Source organism: Lactuca virosa, chromosome 5 (genome assembly GCF_052849685.1).
Source record: "Lactuca virosa cultivar CGN04683 chromosome 5, Lactuca_virosa_CGN04683_v6, whole genome shotgun sequence".
Classification (NCBI taxonomy): Eukaryota; Viridiplantae; Streptophyta; class Magnoliopsida; order Asterales; family Asteraceae; genus Lactuca; species Lactuca virosa.
In genome coordinates, this window is record NC_136430.1 from 426,204,932 (window position 1) to 426,224,994 (window position 20,063).

At 35.8% G+C, this 20,063-nt stretch overlaps 3 protein-coding genes across 4 annotated transcripts; 1 reads left to right on the forward strand and 2 right to left on the reverse strand.

Annotated features, from left to right (window-relative positions):
• The first annotated feature begins 931 nt into the window (after positions 1 to 931).
• Positions 932 to 3,636, forward strand: LOC145112836 (uncharacterized). The gene is made up of 2 exons (XM_079048962.1): positions 932 to 1,616; positions 3,247 to 3,636. Exons 1-2 carry the CDS (start codon positions 1,090 to 1,092, stop codon positions 3,479 to 3,481), a joined length of 762 nt encoding a protein of 253 aa, XP_078905088.1. The 5' UTR covers positions 932 to 1,089; the 3' UTR covers positions 3,482 to 3,636.
• A 251-nt stretch (positions 3,637 to 3,887) lies between these two features.
• Positions 3,888 to 5,504, reverse strand: RPC14 (RNApolymerase 14 kDa subunit). Of its 2 annotated transcripts, none has more exons than XM_079052366.1 (4): positions 5,398 to 5,504; positions 4,461 to 4,575; positions 4,278 to 4,354; positions 3,888 to 4,175 (listed from the first exon to the last, which is right to left on the reverse strand). In XM_079052366.1, the coding sequence occupies exons 2-4, from the start codon at positions 4,559 to 4,561 to the stop codon at positions 4,048 to 4,050; spliced, it is 306 nt and encodes a 101-aa protein (XP_078908492.1). In that variant the 5' UTR covers positions 4,562 to 4,575; positions 5,398 to 5,504; the 3' UTR covers positions 3,888 to 4,047. The 2 variants fall into 2 exon arrangements, with proteins under 2 accessions (XP_078908492.1, XP_078908493.1); XM_079052367.1 differs by lacking the exon at positions 5,398 to 5,504 and adding an exon at positions 5,300 to 5,363.
• Positions 5,505 to 7,827: 2,323 nt separating this feature from the next.
• Positions 7,828 to 11,200, reverse strand: LOC145112840 (uncharacterized). The gene is made up of 3 exons (XM_079048965.1): positions 11,067 to 11,200; positions 8,293 to 10,033; positions 7,828 to 8,218 (listed from the first exon to the last, which is right to left on the reverse strand). The coding sequence occupies exons 2-3, from the start codon at positions 9,961 to 9,963 to the stop codon at positions 7,973 to 7,975; spliced, it is 1,917 nt and encodes a 638-aa protein (XP_078905091.1). The 5' UTR covers positions 9,964 to 10,033; positions 11,067 to 11,200; the 3' UTR covers positions 7,828 to 7,972.
• Positions 11,201 to 20,063: the final 8,863 nt, after the last annotated feature.

The window sequence follows — 20,063 nt, forward strand, 5'->3', positions numbered from 1 at the left end:
TCGTCATGGTGGCAATACCACATGGCCACAAACAGGCTTTATGTTTGTATAGTAGGGATGAGCATATGGACCGGGGAACCGGACGGAACCCGATGGAACTGGTCGGGCCGGGACTTGTCGAGTTTTGGAACCGGGAACCAATAGGAACCGGTCATTGGAACAGACCCAAAACCGAGAACCGAACCGGACCAGCTTTGTCACAAAAACTTCTCTTCACTTATAATAAATCCTTAAAATACTCTTCAAGTAGAATGAGACTGTTAATTGAATGGCTGTAGTAGCATTCATGTTGATGCACTCTGTTTGTATTGCAATAATTTGGTGGAATCAATATGGTTCTTTATCTTTGACTTTCAATGATGTTGGAATATCAAATGTTCTGTTGACAAGATTATATGTGGGAGTAACCAACTTTTGCAGATATTAAATGTGATATTAAGTACATTTTAGTAATCATGCATGATTCCAACTTTTTATAAAATGAATGGCTTACAGGTGCAGTTTGTGCTTCGGTAGATAGTCAAGGGAGAAAAATGCTTATAACTGATAACTAAAATATTTCCCAAAATACGTTGCTATTTCTTGTGGACCGGTTCCAACATCGAAAACCCGATAAAAACCGGAACCGGTTCCAACATCGAAGACTCGATAAAAACCGGAACCAGAACCGGTAGAACCGGCGGTCCGGTTCGGTTCTAAATTTCAACCAACTTCGGTTCCTGGATCGGGTCCAATTCGGACCGGTCCCAGCCGGATCGCTTTCGTTGTTCATTCCTACTGCTGCCTCTGCCTCTGCCTCTGAAACATAAATTCAGATTAATCAAAGCCATATTTTTATTTTTAATGGAAGGTTTTATTTTGATCTTATAATTTTATTTATAAATTAAATATATATAGAGTGAGAGATAAAGGAAATGTGTGCCCACAGGTCTTCTTTATCTGACAGAAGTCTGGAGAAAAGAAAGAAAACTGTAGTAAGAGAGTCCTTTTCTTTGCGTTTCATTTTCAACACTGACACCCACCTCCAGCTCCACCTCCTTCACACACACCAATATACCATTTTTACACTCCACAGATTTCCCCACAAATATGTCTTCTATCGATAATTTTGCTGACGTTGAAGTACCAGCTGTTGGAATGGGAGCGCTTCCTGCAAGACGCCGCCGCCGTCGTGGCCGTTCCAGCCGTCGGCGCCGACCTTCTCATGCTTTTAGCAGCGAAGCTGCTACCACTGACGGCGGTAGCAGCTTTGGATTATCTGACTCCGATGCGCAGTCCTCCGCGCGTCTCGATTCATCCGTCGCCGGTGACGAATGTGGGTCTTCTGGAATCTTCTCCTACAATCACAGCCGCATGGAGTCATCATCAGATGAGATTGATTTGGAGAGTGGGGAATTGGAGATGAAGGTGCATTCTTCTATTAAAAACGAGAAACAATGTCGAATTTGCCATCTGAATTTTGAGGTTAGTGACGTTGATCAGGCGGAGGATGAGGATGATGGTGGTGGTGGTTGTGGTGGTGGTGGTCCAATTGAGTTGGGGTGTAATTGCAAGGGGGATCTGGGTGCTGCTCACAAACAATGTGCAGAAACTTGGTTCAAAATCAAGGGAAACATGTGAGTTTCACTTATTCTCTCTCAAATACTTCATAAATTCAAGCTTTATACGAAGTTCGTTGTCGATTAAGCATTTTTCTCATCTTTATCTTCATGCATTTCACTTCGAATTTCTTTGTAAATTGCTGTTCCTATGAGATTTTTTGGTTGTCAAAATTTGGGCAAAAAGTGTGTTAATAAGAGTTGTTCAGTTCAATTACCCATTTCTGTTTCCTGGTAAAATCTCAACAATAATCACACTTCAATTTTGCATTTTGAATTGAAATTCCCTCTCCTTGTTCCTGAACTTGATGGTAAAAAAACGTTGACTTCTGTGGTCAAAATTAATGTTGATGCATTTCATTAGGTTTCAAGATTAATAAATTTGTATTTGGTTTCTCTTTTATGAACATGGGATGCTAAAATCGAATCTTTTTACCACAAAAGTCAAAAAGTATCTCTAAATTCGGTATAATGCACAAAATTTGTAATCTCTATTTTGAAATTTTGACTTCAATTAGAAATTTATAGGGATGAAATAGCATAGAAAGCTTAATTTTCAAAAAGAATTTCACAAAGGTTTAAGGTTATAAGTTTTGATCATAATGTGCGATCTATATCTAGAGTACAAGGTTCTACCTCAAGATATCAAGAAATATCCATAAAATCTTTATAAATAGTTTGGTTTAGCAAGACATCAATGTGTAGGGCATTTAGGTCATTTACATAGACGAGGGGTTGCAATTTTTGTCTCATCATCCAATGTATGTCAAACACAGTATAAGACCGACCGCAATGTTTTGTCAAATGTTGAGTGTAACAATTGGGACTCAAGATCAAGTTTAATAATGCATAAGAAACCAACATTAAAATAACTAAAACCAACTTTTGGCTTTTAAAACTATTATAATTTACTCATGCTAATTGCATCGTGTTTGGTAAGATGTGAGATAACCTAACCTCAAACAAACATATTTTTATTAATTTTTCAAGAATTATATTGACCTACATGTTTTGTTTTTGTTTTCTTTTGTTTTGTTTGTATTTCCAACTTCTAATATTTCAAGATTCAATAATTTGCATACAAATTTTGTAACGTAGTTGATGGCAATATACGGCTTATCGCTATGTATAGTTTCCTTGCCAATTGGCAACTTTTTGGTGGTATGTAATTAAGGCTCGGGTCATTGTCATTGTCATTGTTTCTTTTTTTAATTAAAGGGATTAATAAAGCAAAGACTTAAGTGCTTTCTCCCTTTTCACTTACTAGGCTTAATGGGTTCAGTACTTAAGTACTTAATCTGAACATCAATACATGGATATTTCTTTTTCACTAAAAACATGGATCTAATGTATTAAGACGCTAACCCTTTACATATTTGCATTTCTTTTTTTCTCCCCCAACTCCTATTACGTTAAAATCAATGAGCATTGTAAAAATTGTTTTTCGGGATGCAAGGGCAAAATGGTCATTTAGTCTAAGCTCAGACGGTTGGGTTTATTCAATCTTATTAAAGGAAACAGACCTTATGTATACAACACTTTACCCATTCATCCATTTTAGATGTACACAACTTAATGGGGACAAAGACTTGATTCTTTCAACTTTATGCTTCTAAAAATATTTATGATGATGATGATGATGATACAGGACTTGTGAGATTTGTGGTGCGATTGCACAAAATGTTGGTGGGGATCAGACAAATGAGGCGAGCAATGCAACCGTTGAAACAGAGGTGGTTGAACGATCAGCCACCGGCCCCATGGTGGTGGCTACTGAGCCACGTAACTTCTGGCAGGGTCGCAGAATCATGAATATCCTGTTGGGTTGCATGGTTTTTGCATTTATCATTTCTTGGCTTTTTCACTTTAATGTATTGCCTTAATTCAGATTATTTTATTTAAAAAAAAAAAAAAAAAAAAGTAACAATTGATGTTTCTTAGTGTATGTGTGTATGGACTGAACGTTGGATTACAAAAGTGTATATACTTGTAAGTTGTAAGCCTGGAAGTATATGTTTCATGTTCTTTTTGAGTTCAATTATTCTTTATCATATATGTAAAAAATCACTACAAATATCACGTATGCCATAACATTATTGGCTCTGTTGTGGTATTTTTACAGAAAAAACAAAATAAATAAATAAACAAGTTGGGCAACACAACAGACAGTTATTTAACTGATTTATATCTCGTATGATGTAATTAATATGTTAGTTAAGGTCTTTCTTGAACAACAATAAAACAATAATACAATGCTCCAAGTTTTCTCAAATGCAATGATAAGAGTGATTTTTGTGATCATCAAAATTTTAAAACTTTTAATAAGAAACGTGAAAGTGTCTTCGGAACTAAGTTCTTAACCCATTAAGATCATTAAATCAAAAATTAACAACCCCTTAAGACTATGATCAATGTTAAATCAAACAGAGGGCAGTAATAAGCTCTTCGTTTACTGGCTTTCAGAGCCTTCATTGTTCTTAAAATCAGCAACTGCTTGCTCAAAAGTGCTCCTAACATGCTGACATATCATCATGAGATCTTGGCATGAATCTTTCAATACTTCCTTTGCTGGATCACCTGCAATAGTGGGACAACTATTTAAATAGTGTTCATGATTAAAATCCCGTGATAGATCATGCATGTTTTCTGGAAAAGGGTTATAATTGTAATTATATGTACCTGTTGTCTGGACTCTTATGTTTACTTTAGCTTCTGAAGGATGAGGAATACTGTATCCACAGAGTGTAACTCTTGGACTAAAAACACAAGGCAATAACAGTAAATTACACTAAGGTCCTGTTTCTTTTTTTTCCCTTCAAGTAATATCTGAATAATTGCAGGAATTTGAGAGCATGTACTTACTCTTGGTTAAGAGTGAATCTTAGAGAGTTTGCTAGTGTATGATCTTCATCGTTCAGGGTATGTGTTGAAGCTGATAGATCCTGATATGAACCGTGTTCCATTTTGGACTAAAAATCTGGAAAGGTTTAAACAAAATTTATACAAGTGAGAAACAACAATCATAAATATTTGAAACTGCAAACTTTTTTCATGTTTCATACATAGAATGTCATTTTGAAGTATAATGGGAAGTTGGAAACTAAGAAACGATGGTTATTAGGTTAACCATGGGTTTTTCAGTATATACAATAAAAAGTATCCTGAATTACAGACGATTGTATTCCATTATTCATATAAAAAATCATGTTCAGTTGTTCAACAATTAGTGAAAACAATCAAGGCAACTTTGGGAACTTTGATTCCATGGGGATGGAATTGTGTTCGTAACTTCAGTTAAAAGATGGAATAAAAGAGCTTCAATGAAACACTAAACAACATCAATCCAGGAAACAATCACACAAAATTTGACGCGAGTGTACCCAAAGGGAAATGCCCAAATTAGTTGAAACATTATATCGAAGTCTCGAACAGTTTGAAAGCATGGTAAAGTAAATATAAATAATAGCGTAGGTTAATGCAAAACACTCCAATTGATCTGGGAAACAGGCTTATCTAGAGATAAGTAGGCAAAATTTAGAGTTGGTGTGCAAAAATAATTACCGATTGATTGAGACATTATATCAAACAGTTTGAAGGCATGGCCAAAGAAAAACGAACAACATATCATGCATAAAATCCTCCGATTGATTTGAGAAGTAGGTAAAGAACATATTACACTTCCAGTCGAAAACTATGCTTACATAATAATCCGTATATGACTTTCTTCTTGAATTCTAGACTAATTGAGATTCTACAACGCCATTAAATTAGGGCAAGAATAACAGAGAACCGGGATTACCTGAGCTTTTCAAAAGTCTGCAGCACTCTGATAAACCCTAAGTCAGAATTACTAGCAATGAAATTAAAATTTTAGAAGCGTGTAAAGAGGAAGATACATAAAAAGTTAAAAACTGGTCTCCACTTACCATAAAGAAAAAGTAATTCTACTTCCGCCACTAAAGTTTCATTGTTTCTAATTTCCGTTATGAATCTTTCTAATAGCTTCATATTGGTCCTATCATTCCCACTATTTTCTACCAAAAATGCCAACAACAGGTGCGTACTGCGTAGATATATGAAATGAATTAGATATGTTAAATACAAACAAAACAAATCACATAGGGTCCTTTTCACAAAAAAATAAAGAATATAACCAATTATTATATAAAAGTTGTAAAGAGTTATTATAAATACACTCAAACAATTGGCATGAGAAAAAACAACATTAAAATTTTGCATGATCAAAAACTACATTGGTTGGTATATCTCATGAATCATAAATTGTCAGAATCAAAAATCCTAGTTTCACACTCCAACTCATCCCCTTAGAGCATACGGTGTGGGTCGTGTTGCTTCTTGTTATGGCTGAGTTGGCAGCCCATAACGTCGTTATAACATCAAAAACACCCCCCCCCCTTCCTTGTTGCATCTTGTTGTGGTGCTTCTTGTTGTCTCCATGACAAGAAGAAACGTGATCACCTATTGGCTGCCAAATTATCTCTCTCTATCTCTCTCCTCTTAACATGGTGTTATAACACCATGAACACCACCCCCTCATCTTGTTGCTTCTTGTTATAACACCACTTCAAGTTGCTCATACCATATGCTCTTAAGTTGAAGACCAAGATTTAAATCCTTAATTTATCAACATCAATCATAGGTCACATCAATTACCTATAAGAAACTTTTTCGGTCTACGCACATGCAAACGTGATGATCGAAACATCCATTCGTCGTGGGTGTTGTATTGCATTTTACTTAATAGGTTTAATAGACACAATTTAATCCGATAATATATATATATATATATATATATATATATATATATATATATATATATATATATATATATATATATATATATATATATATATATATAACGAATTTGGAGGAATTAGAATGTAAATTCCAGTATAAATTGCATTTGGTTGACAAAATCGAAGGATTTGAAATTTTATAAATTTCATTAAATTTTGCTCACGAATGAATTGGTCATTCTTTGTTTAAGAGCAAAGATTTTAGATTCTATTCCTTTAATTTTATTAAAAACTAATGTTGTAAAAATCTCGACTAGTCCCCGATTAATCCCTAGTCATTAGGCAATATGTGACTAACTAGGCGGCGCCTAGCGATTAATTCATGCCTAGACAATAGTTAATTTGTCGAAACCGATGAATTTTTAACATATTGAAGAAGTTATATCTTAATAAAAACTACTTGAGAAAGTATCATATTTTGTAAAGTTTAAGTGACTTACAATTTAAGGTCTTCGATTAATCTTTGGTTGTTAGTCAATCTACTTGGTACCGTCAAACGGATTTTACATCCTTGTTAAAAAAAAATCCTACTCACTTCCTCTTTATTTTAGCAATTATTCATCAAATGAAAACAAATTATCATCCTCTCCGATAAACCACCCACCTACTCAACCCTACCACTACCCCTCCCCTCACACAAATATAGTCATATACACCCCATCGGACCCCAACCTCAAACCTACAGCCATACCCACATGAACTATGCTCACACCCACTCCTACCACCATCCCACCCACCAAACCACACCGACACATACACTCATCCCACCCTTACACCAACACCTATCCCACCCTACCCATATACTCACTTTACTGCACCCTATCCCCACCCTAACCCTACATCTACATGCTCACCCACATACCCATGCCTATAAGCTTACCCCCACACCCATCCACACATACCCCACCCTACGCACACCTGTAGCCAAACAAATATGCCCATCTTGACACTCATTTTTAGTAAAAATAATAAGAAGAAAAAAAATCAATAAAATGATATTTTTGTCTTATTACATAATTTTACTTTCTAATTACTTTGACAAATCTGCAAATGAAATAGAATACAAATTTTATTCCATGTCAACCAAAACCAAACAGATTACATTTATATTCCAATTCCTACAAATTCTAATTCTAATTTTACGATAGACTTCTTTCAAAAAATCCGGGGAAGCTAAAACCCCCCTAAACGTTTTGAAAATTTGTTATAACATATTTTATCTTATTTCTCCAACGTAACAGTCATTTTCCCAAATATTTTTAAACGTCATTATTTATCTAGACAGTAGTTAATGGGAAAAGAAAAAGAAGCAGGGTCTAACAACAGACTTCACGCAGAAGATAAATACCTACTAATTCCGTAAAGAAAATATTCAAGAGTTATGGATTAGATAAATACCACCTACCAAAATATAAAGCTAACAAAAATATCATATCATATGTTATCACATTACTTATACACAAGTAAATGCAACACTTTGTGAGCCATTGTTATCTTAATACACATCAAACCACCTACACTATTTAACTACATTATAACAAAGACCATAATCCCATTCTAAACCCTTCCAACAGGCGAAAGAGGTGGAAATGAAGCAAAACTTAATGGATTCAGATCATCTTCTACTTGTTTAGCAATGTACGTTCTTGATTCTGTATCCTGAGTTGATTTCCTGCACTCCACAACCGATATACAGATAGAAAATGCTTGTAAAACAGAAACGGATGAATTGTATTCAACCGAATATATCCCTTCCTTTAATGGACAAACACTGAAGAAGCTTCTCTCATTTATGTTATCTCCCTGTGAAAAAGATGAGAAAAAAAAATATGAACACATTAGCATCTAGAAATGAAGGTGGTGTTGATGAAATGTACCTGAAAGAAAAGATCAAATTGACCACTTGTTGCATTTGATCTTCTCCTAGATTCCACCTGGTTTGTGAATGTTCTTAATCTGCAGCCCAAATCCCAACCACCACAGTCACATGCACCACCAGTAATCCACCGCTCAATTAGCGGTGTAGGCCATCCTTTACTTGATACACCATGATTGCCGCCAGGTAGCACCACCGTTGTGTTAAATCCTTCTGATTTCTCTTCTTTATCATCAACCTTCCTTGAAAACTTCACAACAATGGCTGCCAGCTCATCACGTGGTTGGACATTTGATATTTGACCATTTGGTTGACTTTTGTCCACAGGAAACAAAACAAACTCCCGAGTGTTTGAATTAGAAACCACACGATTTGAAACCTTCATTCGAGCTATTACATTAGGGACATAATCTTTGTCCTTTTTGCTCTGAGATAACCAACTCCCATTCTTTTTCTTGACCTCATCAATGGTGAAGAATGTATAAATCCAAGTGTTGTTATTTTTACTTAAATCCCTAACTGTTGCTGCAAGGGCGTTGCTATTTTCAACTGCAAATGTGAACATAGGACGCCCATTCTTGATAGCTGTTTGAAAAAGAGCTTGCTTTGAATCTGTGATAACTTCGCGACAGTTTCCCGACACTTTCGCGACAGTTTCCAGATGAGAGTTGGTTGCTTTTGATGGAAATAGGGGCTCCAATAACCTTCTTAAAGGACTTGAAGAAGATCGATTTGAGACACATGTATTACCAGTTGTTGATTTTTGAGAAATTGGTGACTTAGAGCTCATTGTAAAGCTAAATCGACGAAGTGGAGACATGCTTCTTTGTTTCCTAGAATCAAGATTTGAAATCTTGGAAGAAAAAGATGATCTTTTTTCTTCAAGAACATGACTTCTTGAAGTATTAATTTGATTTCTTGAAGATTCAGGTTCCATTTGTAAAGTCTTGCTGACAACTGAATCTTTTGCATAATTTGTAGGCCTTTCATGTATCTGATGAGATGGATGTTGAAGATTTTGTGGTTCATTTCCCTCTTCATTTTTTATCTTCATTTTTCCCTTCAAAGATGACAAATTTGTTTGACGATTTCCCATATTCATGGATGATTTAGATTCTGGAATCTTGGGTGGACAAGAATTGTATGTTTTGTAATCTTTTCGCTTGGTTTCTGACGTTTTCTTTTCAGAATCTTTAAAATCTTGAAGCTTTTCAAGATTCCCAGAATTTGATATGTTAAAATGAGATTGTAAGGTTACACGGGGAGCAGGAGAACAGCTATGACCTATGGTGGATTGGGGAGATGAAGCATCAGTTGAAAATAAAGAAGAAGAAACACTGCTAGAGGTTGAACATTTGCTACTTTTAATTGTCCCCTGTTTAAGATTCTGATATTGCCATTTTTCTAATCTCCCATAATCCATGACTCCAAAACTTAAAGCTCTATCTGGGGTAGCTTTACCTGACTCAAGGTAACTTGGTAAACTTGATATGTGTCTGACTATTTCATCTTTTGTTCTAAAAGATTGCTTTTGGGTATGGATTGAAGGTGATGATACCAAATTTGATCGGGTCTTCAAGGCTTCAGAATGATAAAGGCGACGTTTTTCTAATTCAAATCTGTTTCTCAATGTTGTGTCATGACTTTTTCGGGCTGAAATTGGGTCACCCATTTTCTGTGTTAATGTCCACAAAACTTCAGATGGAAGTCAAATCATTTCTGCCATGTCAAAGTCAAACTTTCTGCACCAGATAAAAGATGACAATAAACAAGTTAATCATTTTCAAAATGGTTAATCTAAATGATATTGGTTTGTTAAACTAGTCAACATTTTCATGATCATTAACCACCTCTAGGTAGCTTTTCTGATGTATTGCTTAAAAACTAAGAATAAGGTGATAAAAATATTTTGTTCAACATCTAGTTAGTTGAGTCCAAATGTACAAGTGAAACAAGATTTACTAAAGTTATCCATTGGTTGTTCTAGATCTCCAAGTTGCATAAAAGAAGCATAGAAACCATCTCTGGAATATATGGACAAGAAAGGAACTGGAAGTGTGAATGTGTGGTCCCATTTTATATAAGTTGAAGACAAGGCAATAAAAGTTGCAGAATGTCACATGAAACACATAAACAAGATTCCCTGATGAGTAAAATAAGGGTGATAAACAGATCAAAATATTTTGAATATATTAACCCTGATTGGGCCAGAAAAAAAGGAAACAGTACATGATGAAAGATAAAAAAAATAACCTAAAGCACATTCTCTCGTTGCCTTCGGTTTTTTTTTTTGTTCTATTGTTTGCTTTCCCTTTTGTAATGATTAAAAACTGCTGAGAGACTAGGCGACCTCTCTCTATCTCATACACAAAAATAGTTAAATAGACCTAGATTCAAGATGTGATTCAGAGGCAAGATGACCCATAAAAAGTGTTCCTATAGCAATGATAAAAAGAAAAAGGGGGAAAATAAAAAATTGAGAAAATAGTAAACTTTTTTCTTTGCAAAACATGTACTCTCCAGTATTACTTTCTAATGCTCCTGATTAACAGAAAAAAGATCCTCAACTTGTGTTGATTTGGCGACTACAGGTTAAAATGTGGAAACTTTCTTATTTTCAAGATTTCTCTAGATGCAATCAGAGACCCAGCAAGTAAATCACTTCCGACTAGCTAGAGTGAACAAGAATCATTCATTCATTCATTCATAAAATCAAAAAGCTTCTACGCTCTAAAGAGATTGATTACTCAGTGGGGCAATTTGTCGAACACTTACCCGACGTAAGTTGGAAATAGCAATGGATTCTTCCAAGACGAAGAAAATGTATCTGTCGGGGAACCACGCACCACAACACAAAGCTTGCCACAGCAACTGAAGAAACCGAGTCAGAAAACTCAAACAACGCGGATAAAGATTTGACTTTTTGTGGTTCTTTCTTCCAGAACCCAACGGTCCAAAGAAAGTATTTACAGTGAAAAGTAGTGTGGTTGTGTGTGAAAGGTGGAGAGAGTAATTTATGGGGGGGTGAAAGTTGTTGGGTCACTTGTTTTCTGCAGTATGTCAGATGACCGAATTAGTAGAGAGAGGTGGGGGGACAAGACGCGTTCGATTGGACGGCTGATGGCGGATTAAATATCCAGGCTTATTATTTTCGATTAAAAATGAATCCTTAATTAATAAAATTACCTTTTCTAGTTTTAGGGGTCTACGAGCTGCACAATGGCCCTGGGCTTTCGAGCAAAGTCAGACCCGGCCTGATCTAAAGCAGCTGTCAGCGGGCTAAGGTTATGTGTGATTTAAGAGTTATCTTTTATTTGGTCCGATAATAGCGTATGATAGCAACACTTAAAGCATTTTATCGGGTTCTAAAGCCTCTTACTCAATCCACCAAAAAAATGTTAGATTGCTCAAAGAAAATACCATATGGGGCAACAACCTTCTTCCTCCACCCTCCGACAACTCCTCTTCCACCTCGTCCACCAGCGTTGGCTCCAACCTCTGCAACTCTGGTAAGTTGATGCTTCTTTTTTCTGCAATTGAAATTTTTGTTTCATTTATGAAATCAGAAAAATTATTTGAGACTCCTAAACAAGATTACATATATGTGTGAGCAAGACATTAAGCCACTAGCGCATAGTGTATCACAAAGGTGAAATTGGTTATGATGTTTTCCTTAAAATTGTGTTAATTTTCTTACCAAACAGTTATAAGGATCATAATTAATGTGTGGGATGATGCGAGAAGTGATCGAGAAGAATAAGTCCAAGTATCCGATGCTTGATTACACTTGACAACAACTTAAAAGAAACTAGGCTTTACTTTTCAAAGAACCAAGACGGAACAAACATTAAAAAGAATGAACTTGAAGCGAACAAACATTAAAACGAATGAACTTGAAGCATAATGCAAGGGGGTTTTGATTGGTCTCTAAAATCATTTTGGTATGAAGTTGAAATTAGAAAGCTTTTTTCTTCAAGAAAGGGTTTCTAAATCGATTTTGGTCATGTTAAGAAGCTCTATTTTACTATTTTCTCCCTTATTATGCATTTCAATTCCATAAACTTGACAATCATTAATCACAAAATCCACTTTTTTTTATGTTTTGTACAACAAAATTATCTTAACATGAGATGAGATGAGTTTGTGTTGGCGATGGAATTGGCTTGACCGATGAAGGTTTATACTATTTAGATTGAATTAATCATATCATACATGTATTGCACACGGATTCCACTATTACACCATCCATATATTATCAACATGGCACTTCAAATAGATTAGATTTGGCTCTAAAAATGTCTACCGTTCACATAATCTCAATAAGCAACTTTGTATCTATCTTGAATATGTAATCAATTAACATCTCTACTTTTGTTCTCTTTATTGTTTTCTATAACTACTTTCTTTTTAAAATTCTTACATAAATTCGTACATTTCTATTTACATGGGTGTTGAGGATTTGAAAGATGAATGTAGGAAAATATGAATCCAATTTCAAAGTTCAATGTTATTGATGGTTAGTTTCATATATGTAGAAAATATGAATGTGTCGTTTAAGTTGCTAATAAAACAGAAAGGTAAAAATGGTCATTTTCATCATTCAGTACAGCATGTCGGATGCATAAGCAAACAACATGATCTCAATCAGAGGTAGATTCAGTCAGGCCTCTGGCTCAGTCACATCTGACTTAGTCAGAAACTATCAAACAACCCCTAATTATTGGGCTAGACCTGATGTGACATCCCCATTTTCACGACAATTTTAAAACTTTTTATTTTTGCTTATTTAAAACAGAGTTTATTTGTAAATGCTGAATTTGGTCTTGTAAACGTATTTCCAAAAAATGTTTTCCATTTATTATTAAAAATTGTGGGATGTCATAACTTATACAAGAAACATAAGCATAAACAGGCCTTACATTATCTTAGACTAACAGTCTACATCTCCTTGAATCTCTCATCATACATGTACCTTTGCATCGCTACCTGTGATACAAAGAAGTTGAGTGAGTCAGGTTGGAAAACCTGGTGAGTACATAGGGTTTTCAACCCACAATAATATAGTTAACATGTTTAATCATCAAACAAACAATTAACCCCGTTTTCTTCTATATGTATTTCTAATAACATATCTTAAGGATCACCACCTACATCGCATTTCATCGCTCGGTTCTTACATCGCATGAACTCGTAATTCTTCGGTAGAGTACATCGCATGAATACACGGTTCTTACATCGCCATAACTCATAACTCATCACCTATAGGTTGCAATCATGTTGGTGTTCCACTGGACTATTTAGATTAGTATGTTGTCGTTGTCTATACTCTAGTAGATGACTACATCGCAATCATCGTAAACATCTCAAGTAAGGTCAGGGCATCTCCTAATCATTTTTCATTTCTCATCTCCAATCTCTCATCACCCATCGGTACCCTTATATAATAAAGTTGAGTAAAATCATATCATATAAGTTCATCCAACACATATTGCAGATAATAGGCTCACATAGCATTTAATTATCTAAATACTTCATATCTATGTGTAAGATGAAAGTAACTATGCACTCACCTGATAAAAGTGGATGTCTCATAATTTGGGCAGAACTTCGCATTAGCACTTAGATTTTCCTTTTGACGTAACCTAAGTATGTTTAATATTGAGTCTTAGTCTAATGATTCATAGCGACTAATGATAGTATAGATTCCTCACTAATCCTAACGTTTACATCAGGATCTATCAAGTAAGGATCAGCCAGGCAGGACAGTTGGGAGGCAGGATCATTTCGACATAATAACTTTTCTGAAATCCAACAACCAATCCAACGTGACCATTCTAGACACCTCTCCTATAAGTAGATCAATCAGTATTTTAACATGGAATTACTGATAAATCTTATTTATAGGTTCATAATAACGATTTATAACTATAAATATAAGTTACACTGAAAAGACTAGAGTGTATCTTAACTTACTGAGATTCTTTTAACAAAAGATTGGAAATTGCGTTGGTAGAGCTTCAGATTACTAGGTACTGGGTGTCAGGCTCTCAGGGACCTTCGGGCTTCGCCAAATACTTAAAAATAAAGGAAAATGGGGCTAAAATCAAGAGAAACTCGATAAAGGATGTTTGGGTTGGAGTGGAAAACAAATGAGGAAGCTGGAGTTTTTATAGGGCAAATGCACGCTGCGCTCGACCAAGTGTGCATCGCACCTAAACTTGGTCGGAACTCCTTCCTCTCAGAGTGTGACATGTGGCGACTTTTGGTTAGTGATGCGTGGCATCTTCTAGAAGATGAGTGTTGCGCCTCTATTGCGCGAGGTGCACTCGAGAAACTTCAAAAATTCGTAACTTCTTCATATGAACTTCGTTTTTGACATTCTTTATATCCACACGTAACTATTTATTTTTAAATTTATATTTTTATCACGCTTAGACAATTAAAGTCCATTAAAATTTCATAACTTTCTTATCTGATGTCCGTTCTCGACTGTCTTTATATCGACAGAACCCTATTAACGATATCTTCGACTCCCGTTTAGATTTTTTTGGCTAGCAATTAACCAATCTAAAATTCGATTTATGTGTTAATACAGTTGCGATGAAACTTCGAAAAATCGTAACTTCCTTATACGAAGTCAGATTTGGATGTTCTGTATATGCATGCTCTCGATTTAAAGACTACTACGACTTTCGTTTAGATCGCTTAAGCTAATAAGTAATTTATCAAAAAGTCACTTTTTACGATGCATAGAGTCGTGCCGGTTTAATCGCGGAACTTCGAAGAAGCATAACTTCTTTATATGAAGTCGGATTTTAGCATTCTTTATATGTATGAAATCATTGTCACATATATTATAACTTTGGTTAAGGTTATTGATGAATCTAGTTCCTCAGGGTGGTGGAATTGATTAGTAAGATAATGCCCGTCCGTCTAAAGCCTTGTCGAACCTGAGTAAATAGAATAATGTCAGGCGTTCACCGGGCGCTGAACCCGGGAGAACGCTCCAATGCTTACGTCAGATGCAAGATATGGGTGATCGTTATCGAATTATAAGTGTAATGTGGTTGCCAGCGCGTACCTATTCGTGACGAAGTTGATCTGCTTTTATACTGCGTTCGAGTGCGGAAACGGAGATGAGGACGAACCGAACAGGTTCCCATCTCATTGTCATTAATGCGCCCCGTGATGAAGGTACAAAAAAAGTACTTATAAACTGTCGATGATCTTGTCATTCTTGTTATCTAAGTTGCATATAACCATTGGTCCATGACATGTTGTTTTATGCGTTTTTCCCTAAGTATCTTTGACTTGATTCCTGTGAATGTTGATTCACGACGTCTCTCACAAGTCAAGTGGCTCGGCCTCGTCTTCCATGGTTTGGAATTTCGTGATGTACTCGTTCGAACCGTATATTAGTAGTTTAGATTCGACTCGACCGAATCACTTGTGTTCGAAGGTGACATACCTCATTAAGTCCCTTAAGTTAGAACTATTTTTAATAGTTTGAATTTACTTTTCATTTATCAACCTCGACTCTTATTAGATAGACTCAACTGTCAAATCAGGCACCCGATTCGACGATTCAGCTTCTCTATGGCTCATCATTGCCTATTTTGTTACTGTAACTTCGAAGTTGTAAACCGACCCTTATTTACCAGGAACGATCGAATTATTTTTCTTCAACCGCCTCTTCGATTTTAACTACAATCTTCTAACATTCATCCGGATTCCTCCTTCTTTGATTTATTCCTTCATCCTTCTATCATGGAAAAAGATAATCTTCATGTCCACATAGATTTCTCTACTTTAACTCAAGGGCTATTGGATGAAATTATAAAGCCTTTCCACATCGTTCCTCAATTCAAACCCATCCTTCCTTCTGCGGATCAACCCATCACCATGTCTCCAGAAGGCTATGTTGGTGTTTACATGGTGTTTTTCAGGTCTGGACTTTGCCTTCCTACCTTTGAGTTTCTAAATTCAATCCTTGGGTATTATAAACTCCATATTGCCCAGATTACCCCAAATGGTTTCAAGAAAATCATGTGCTTCGTTTTACTGAAAAAAGCCCTAAATATGGTTCCATCTTTATCTTTGTTTCGTCACTTTTATGTGACCATGGCGAGGGCGATTGGGTTTCTTTTTCCTTGCACTCTAGGGCTATTGAGATATGTGACAGATTTCCCACCTTTATCAAGAAGTGGAAAACCAAATTCTTCTTTGTAGATGCATCCGCCTTCGAGGTATCTATGTAATTTAAAAGCCTCACCAATCGTGATCATGACCCACCTATGATCCTACTGCAAACGAGCAAGCCACCATAGACCGGTTAGTGGCTAATTATGTCAAATGCTATAATCTTGATGATTCGATTCTCAAAATTGATGGATTAGAAAGAGTCCCCTATGTCATCGACAAACCTCATACTCCGGCACTCTGTGCTCAATCCAACACGCTCCTTGAACATCTTGTAACATTCAGGTTTTGGTAAATTTCTCTTTTAGCCCTAATGCATTTTTTTTTCTTTTCAAAATTGGTCCCTTGGTTAGTACACGGGGTGTGCTCAATGGGTAAGCTTAGCGTACTAGCCATATTTCTGGTTGAGGGACTTAACCACGTATGTGGGGCGTACGTGGAGTACGCATGGCGTACGTGGAGTACGCATGGCGTACGTGAGTCTGAGCCAAACCCTAATTTTTAGGGTTTTCACCCTATTTAAACCTCATTATAGCCTCATTTGGACATGGTTAACCAGCCTCCACCTCTCCTTGTCCCAGAAACGAAACCCTAGAGTGATTTATACTAAGGGCAAATTATGTCCAGTTGTAACATCCATAAAATTCAAGCCAATTTAAAACTTTTTCAACCATTCAAAAACCATTAATTATTACAAAGTGTCTTCAAAATAGTTTAAAAATCAGTGTATCCCAGAAATCCAAATCATAAAATGTGAGGAAGTGTACAGTCACGCCTTCGCCTTCCCGCAATCATCTGAAGTACCTGAAACAAAATCAACAACTGTAAGCCCGAAGCTTAGTGATTTCCCCCAAAATACCAACGCCATACAAACCATAACAATATCATACAAACAACATGCATAATGAGCCATCAGTCTGACTGGACCGCCTCGCAGGGCCATCAACCTATCTTGACCGCTTTCCGAGCCATCGGCACGTCTGGACCGCCTCTCAGTTGCTTTAGCCTATCCGGACCGCTCATCGGGCCTTCAGCCGGACTAGTTGGTGGCAACGCCAATGCCAACCAGTTGGGCGGTCACGCGGTGATGCCAGACAGACAATCCCTGTGGTATAGGTTAATTTGCGCGCTTGGTCCCTAACTTATTTTTTTAACTCGGATCGTCCCTATAGTTTGATTTTGTTGCGTTGTTGGTCCCTGACTAATTTAAAAAGACTATTATACCCTTATGTATTTCTTTTTTAATTTTATGTTATTTATTAATCATTTTATTTAAAAAAAACACACACACACTCAATAATCCAAATTCCCACCCATAAATTAACTCTACCATACCCACCACCACTGACATAGATCACCACCATTGCCATCAACCCCTAATTGATCATCGCCACTACCACCAACCACCACCATTGTCATCCACCACCTCCACCTCTACAACCGAAGTCAATACCTGAAACTGAGATCAAACCTTAAAACTGAAATCAAAACCTAAAAACAGAAATCTAGGCCTAACCTGATCTAAAAAACATAAACAACTCAAGAACTTCCCAACATCATCATTTCATTCACTATGAAATAGATGGTTTACATCAACAGATTACACCTGAAACCTCACTACATATCGTCATATTACAAATCAACTAGAAATATGTACATTAAACATGATATATGAACAAACCCTAGATAGAAAACCCTAATCTACAGACGAGAGGGATGAGAGAGTTTGTGAAGGAAAATGTTATCTGAATGACTCAATCACCCAGCTACAACACTTAAGTACTCCGGGTAGAAAGTTCCATGGATATGACCTGAAGTCCGCATACAAACCCGACTTCCTGGATAAACGATACACAAACACACCCCCACAAATATACACTTATACATAACTTACCCAATAATCTATAAATTAATGTTTAAGTTTGATTATGAAAAATATTAACCTTTTAACACACCCCCTCAAACTAAACATTATTTTGAGAGAACATATATGCAGTTAATTTCCTTTAAAAACATCAACCATATTAAGACGATTTACAATATATTCATGTTGATTACTTCCAAGAGCTTTGGTTAGAATATTTGCATTTTGGTTTGAAGACTAAATTTTATTCACTTTTAAAATTCCATTCTCAATCTTTTCCCTAACAAGATGAAGATCAACTTCAAAATGTTTTGTTTTTTTCATGAAATACAGAATTCAATGCCAATTTGATTGCTGACTCATTATCACAAAAAATACCAACCGCTAAATGAGACTTTATACCCAAATCATGAAGTAATTTTAAAATCCAAATTATTTCACATGTAATGCTACCAAAGCTCTGTATTCTGGCTCTGTGGAGGTACGAGAAATAGTACTTTCTTTCTTGCTCTTCCAAGAGACAAGAGACCCACCTACGTAAACAAGATAACCAGTAACAAACCTACGACTAAACAAACATTTAGCCCAGTCAGGATCAACAAACCCAATCAAATTAAAAGAACTAGATTTGGTTAAATGAACACCCATACCTGGACTATTTTTCAAATACCTCAACAGCCTAAAAGCAATATTAACATGAGATTTATATGGTTTATGCATATACTAACTTAATAACTGAACTGCGTATGAAATATCAGGTCGTGTAATTGTTAGATAAATCAATTTACCAATAAGCTTATGATACTCAGTTATATTAACCAAATAATCTGATTTATCCAAATCACACTCCCGTTTAATGACCAAATTAGACTCAAGAGGACTTTTAACAGGCTTACATGCAAGCATGCCAAACTCATGAAGCAACTCCATGCAATACTTTCTTTGATTAAGAAAGACACCACTATCAATTCTTAGAACTTCTATACCTAAAAAGTATTTCAAATCCCCCGGATCCTTGATTAAGAACTGGGACTTAAGAAAAAATTTGACATTATTTAACTCAATTTTGTTATTTCCAGTTATAATGATATCATCCACATAAGCAATAAGTACAACAACTGTATCTCGAAAATTCCTAACAAACAAAGAATAATCATTTATACTCTGTTTGAACCCAAAAATGGAAAGAGAGGAACACAATTTATCATTCCACTTTCTAGGGGCTCGTTTAAGTCCATAAAGAGATTTTAACAATCTACAAACCCTAATATCATCCATTGAATGATATCCTTCAGGTAGATTCATATAAACACTTTCAGAAAGATTTACATACAAAAAAGCATTGTTGATGTCAAGTTGATAAAGAGGCCATGAATTATAAACACTTAAAGAAATAACAATACGAACAATCACTATTTTAGCTACAGGAGAAAAGGTCTCCTCATAATCAATACCTTCCCTTTGGTTATAACTTTTAGGACAAAATTGCAAAAATGGTCCCTGTGGTATGCATTTTTTTGGGGTTTTAGTACAAACTACAACTTTTTTGGATTGGTGGTCCTTTTGAGCTAGTTTCGTTGTGTTTTTGGTCCCTCAGAAAATTAAAAAGACTAAAATGCCCTTTTGATATAATTTTTATGGTTTTTGCTATTTAATTTAAAGTTTTATTAATATAAATTATGGGGCTCATCTCTCTCTCTCTCTCTCTC

Excerpts from the sequence above, each read along its gene's own strand:
- LOC145112836 (XM_079048962.1), top strand. The coding sequence starts at position 1,090 with ATGTCTTCTATCGATAATTTTGCTGACGTTGAAGTACCAGCTGTTGGA. Across the intron at positions 1,617-3,246 it reads TTCAAAATCAAGGGAAACAT|GACTTGTGAGATTTGTGGTG; the intron begins GTGAGTTTCACT and ends ATGATGATACAG.
- RPC14 (XM_079052366.1), bottom strand. The coding sequence starts at position 4,561 with ATGGAACACGGTTCATATCAGGATCTATCAGCTTCAACACATACCCTG. Across the intron at positions 4,355-4,460 it reads AGATTCACTCTTAACCAAGA|TCCAAGAGTTACACTCTGTG; the intron begins GTAAGTACATGC and ends TTGTGTTTTTAG. Across the intron at positions 4,176-4,277 it reads CATAAGAGTCCAGACAACAG|GTGATCCAGCAAAGGAAGTA; the intron begins GTACATATAATT and ends CCACTATTGCAG.
- LOC145112840 (XM_079048965.1), bottom strand. The coding sequence starts at position 9,963 with ATGGGTGACCCAATTTCAGCCCGAAAAAGTCATGACACAACATTGAGA. Across the intron at positions 8,219-8,292 it reads AATTTGATCTTTTCTTTCAG|GGAGATAACATAAATGAGAG; the intron begins GTACATTTCATC and ends TCTTTTTCACAG.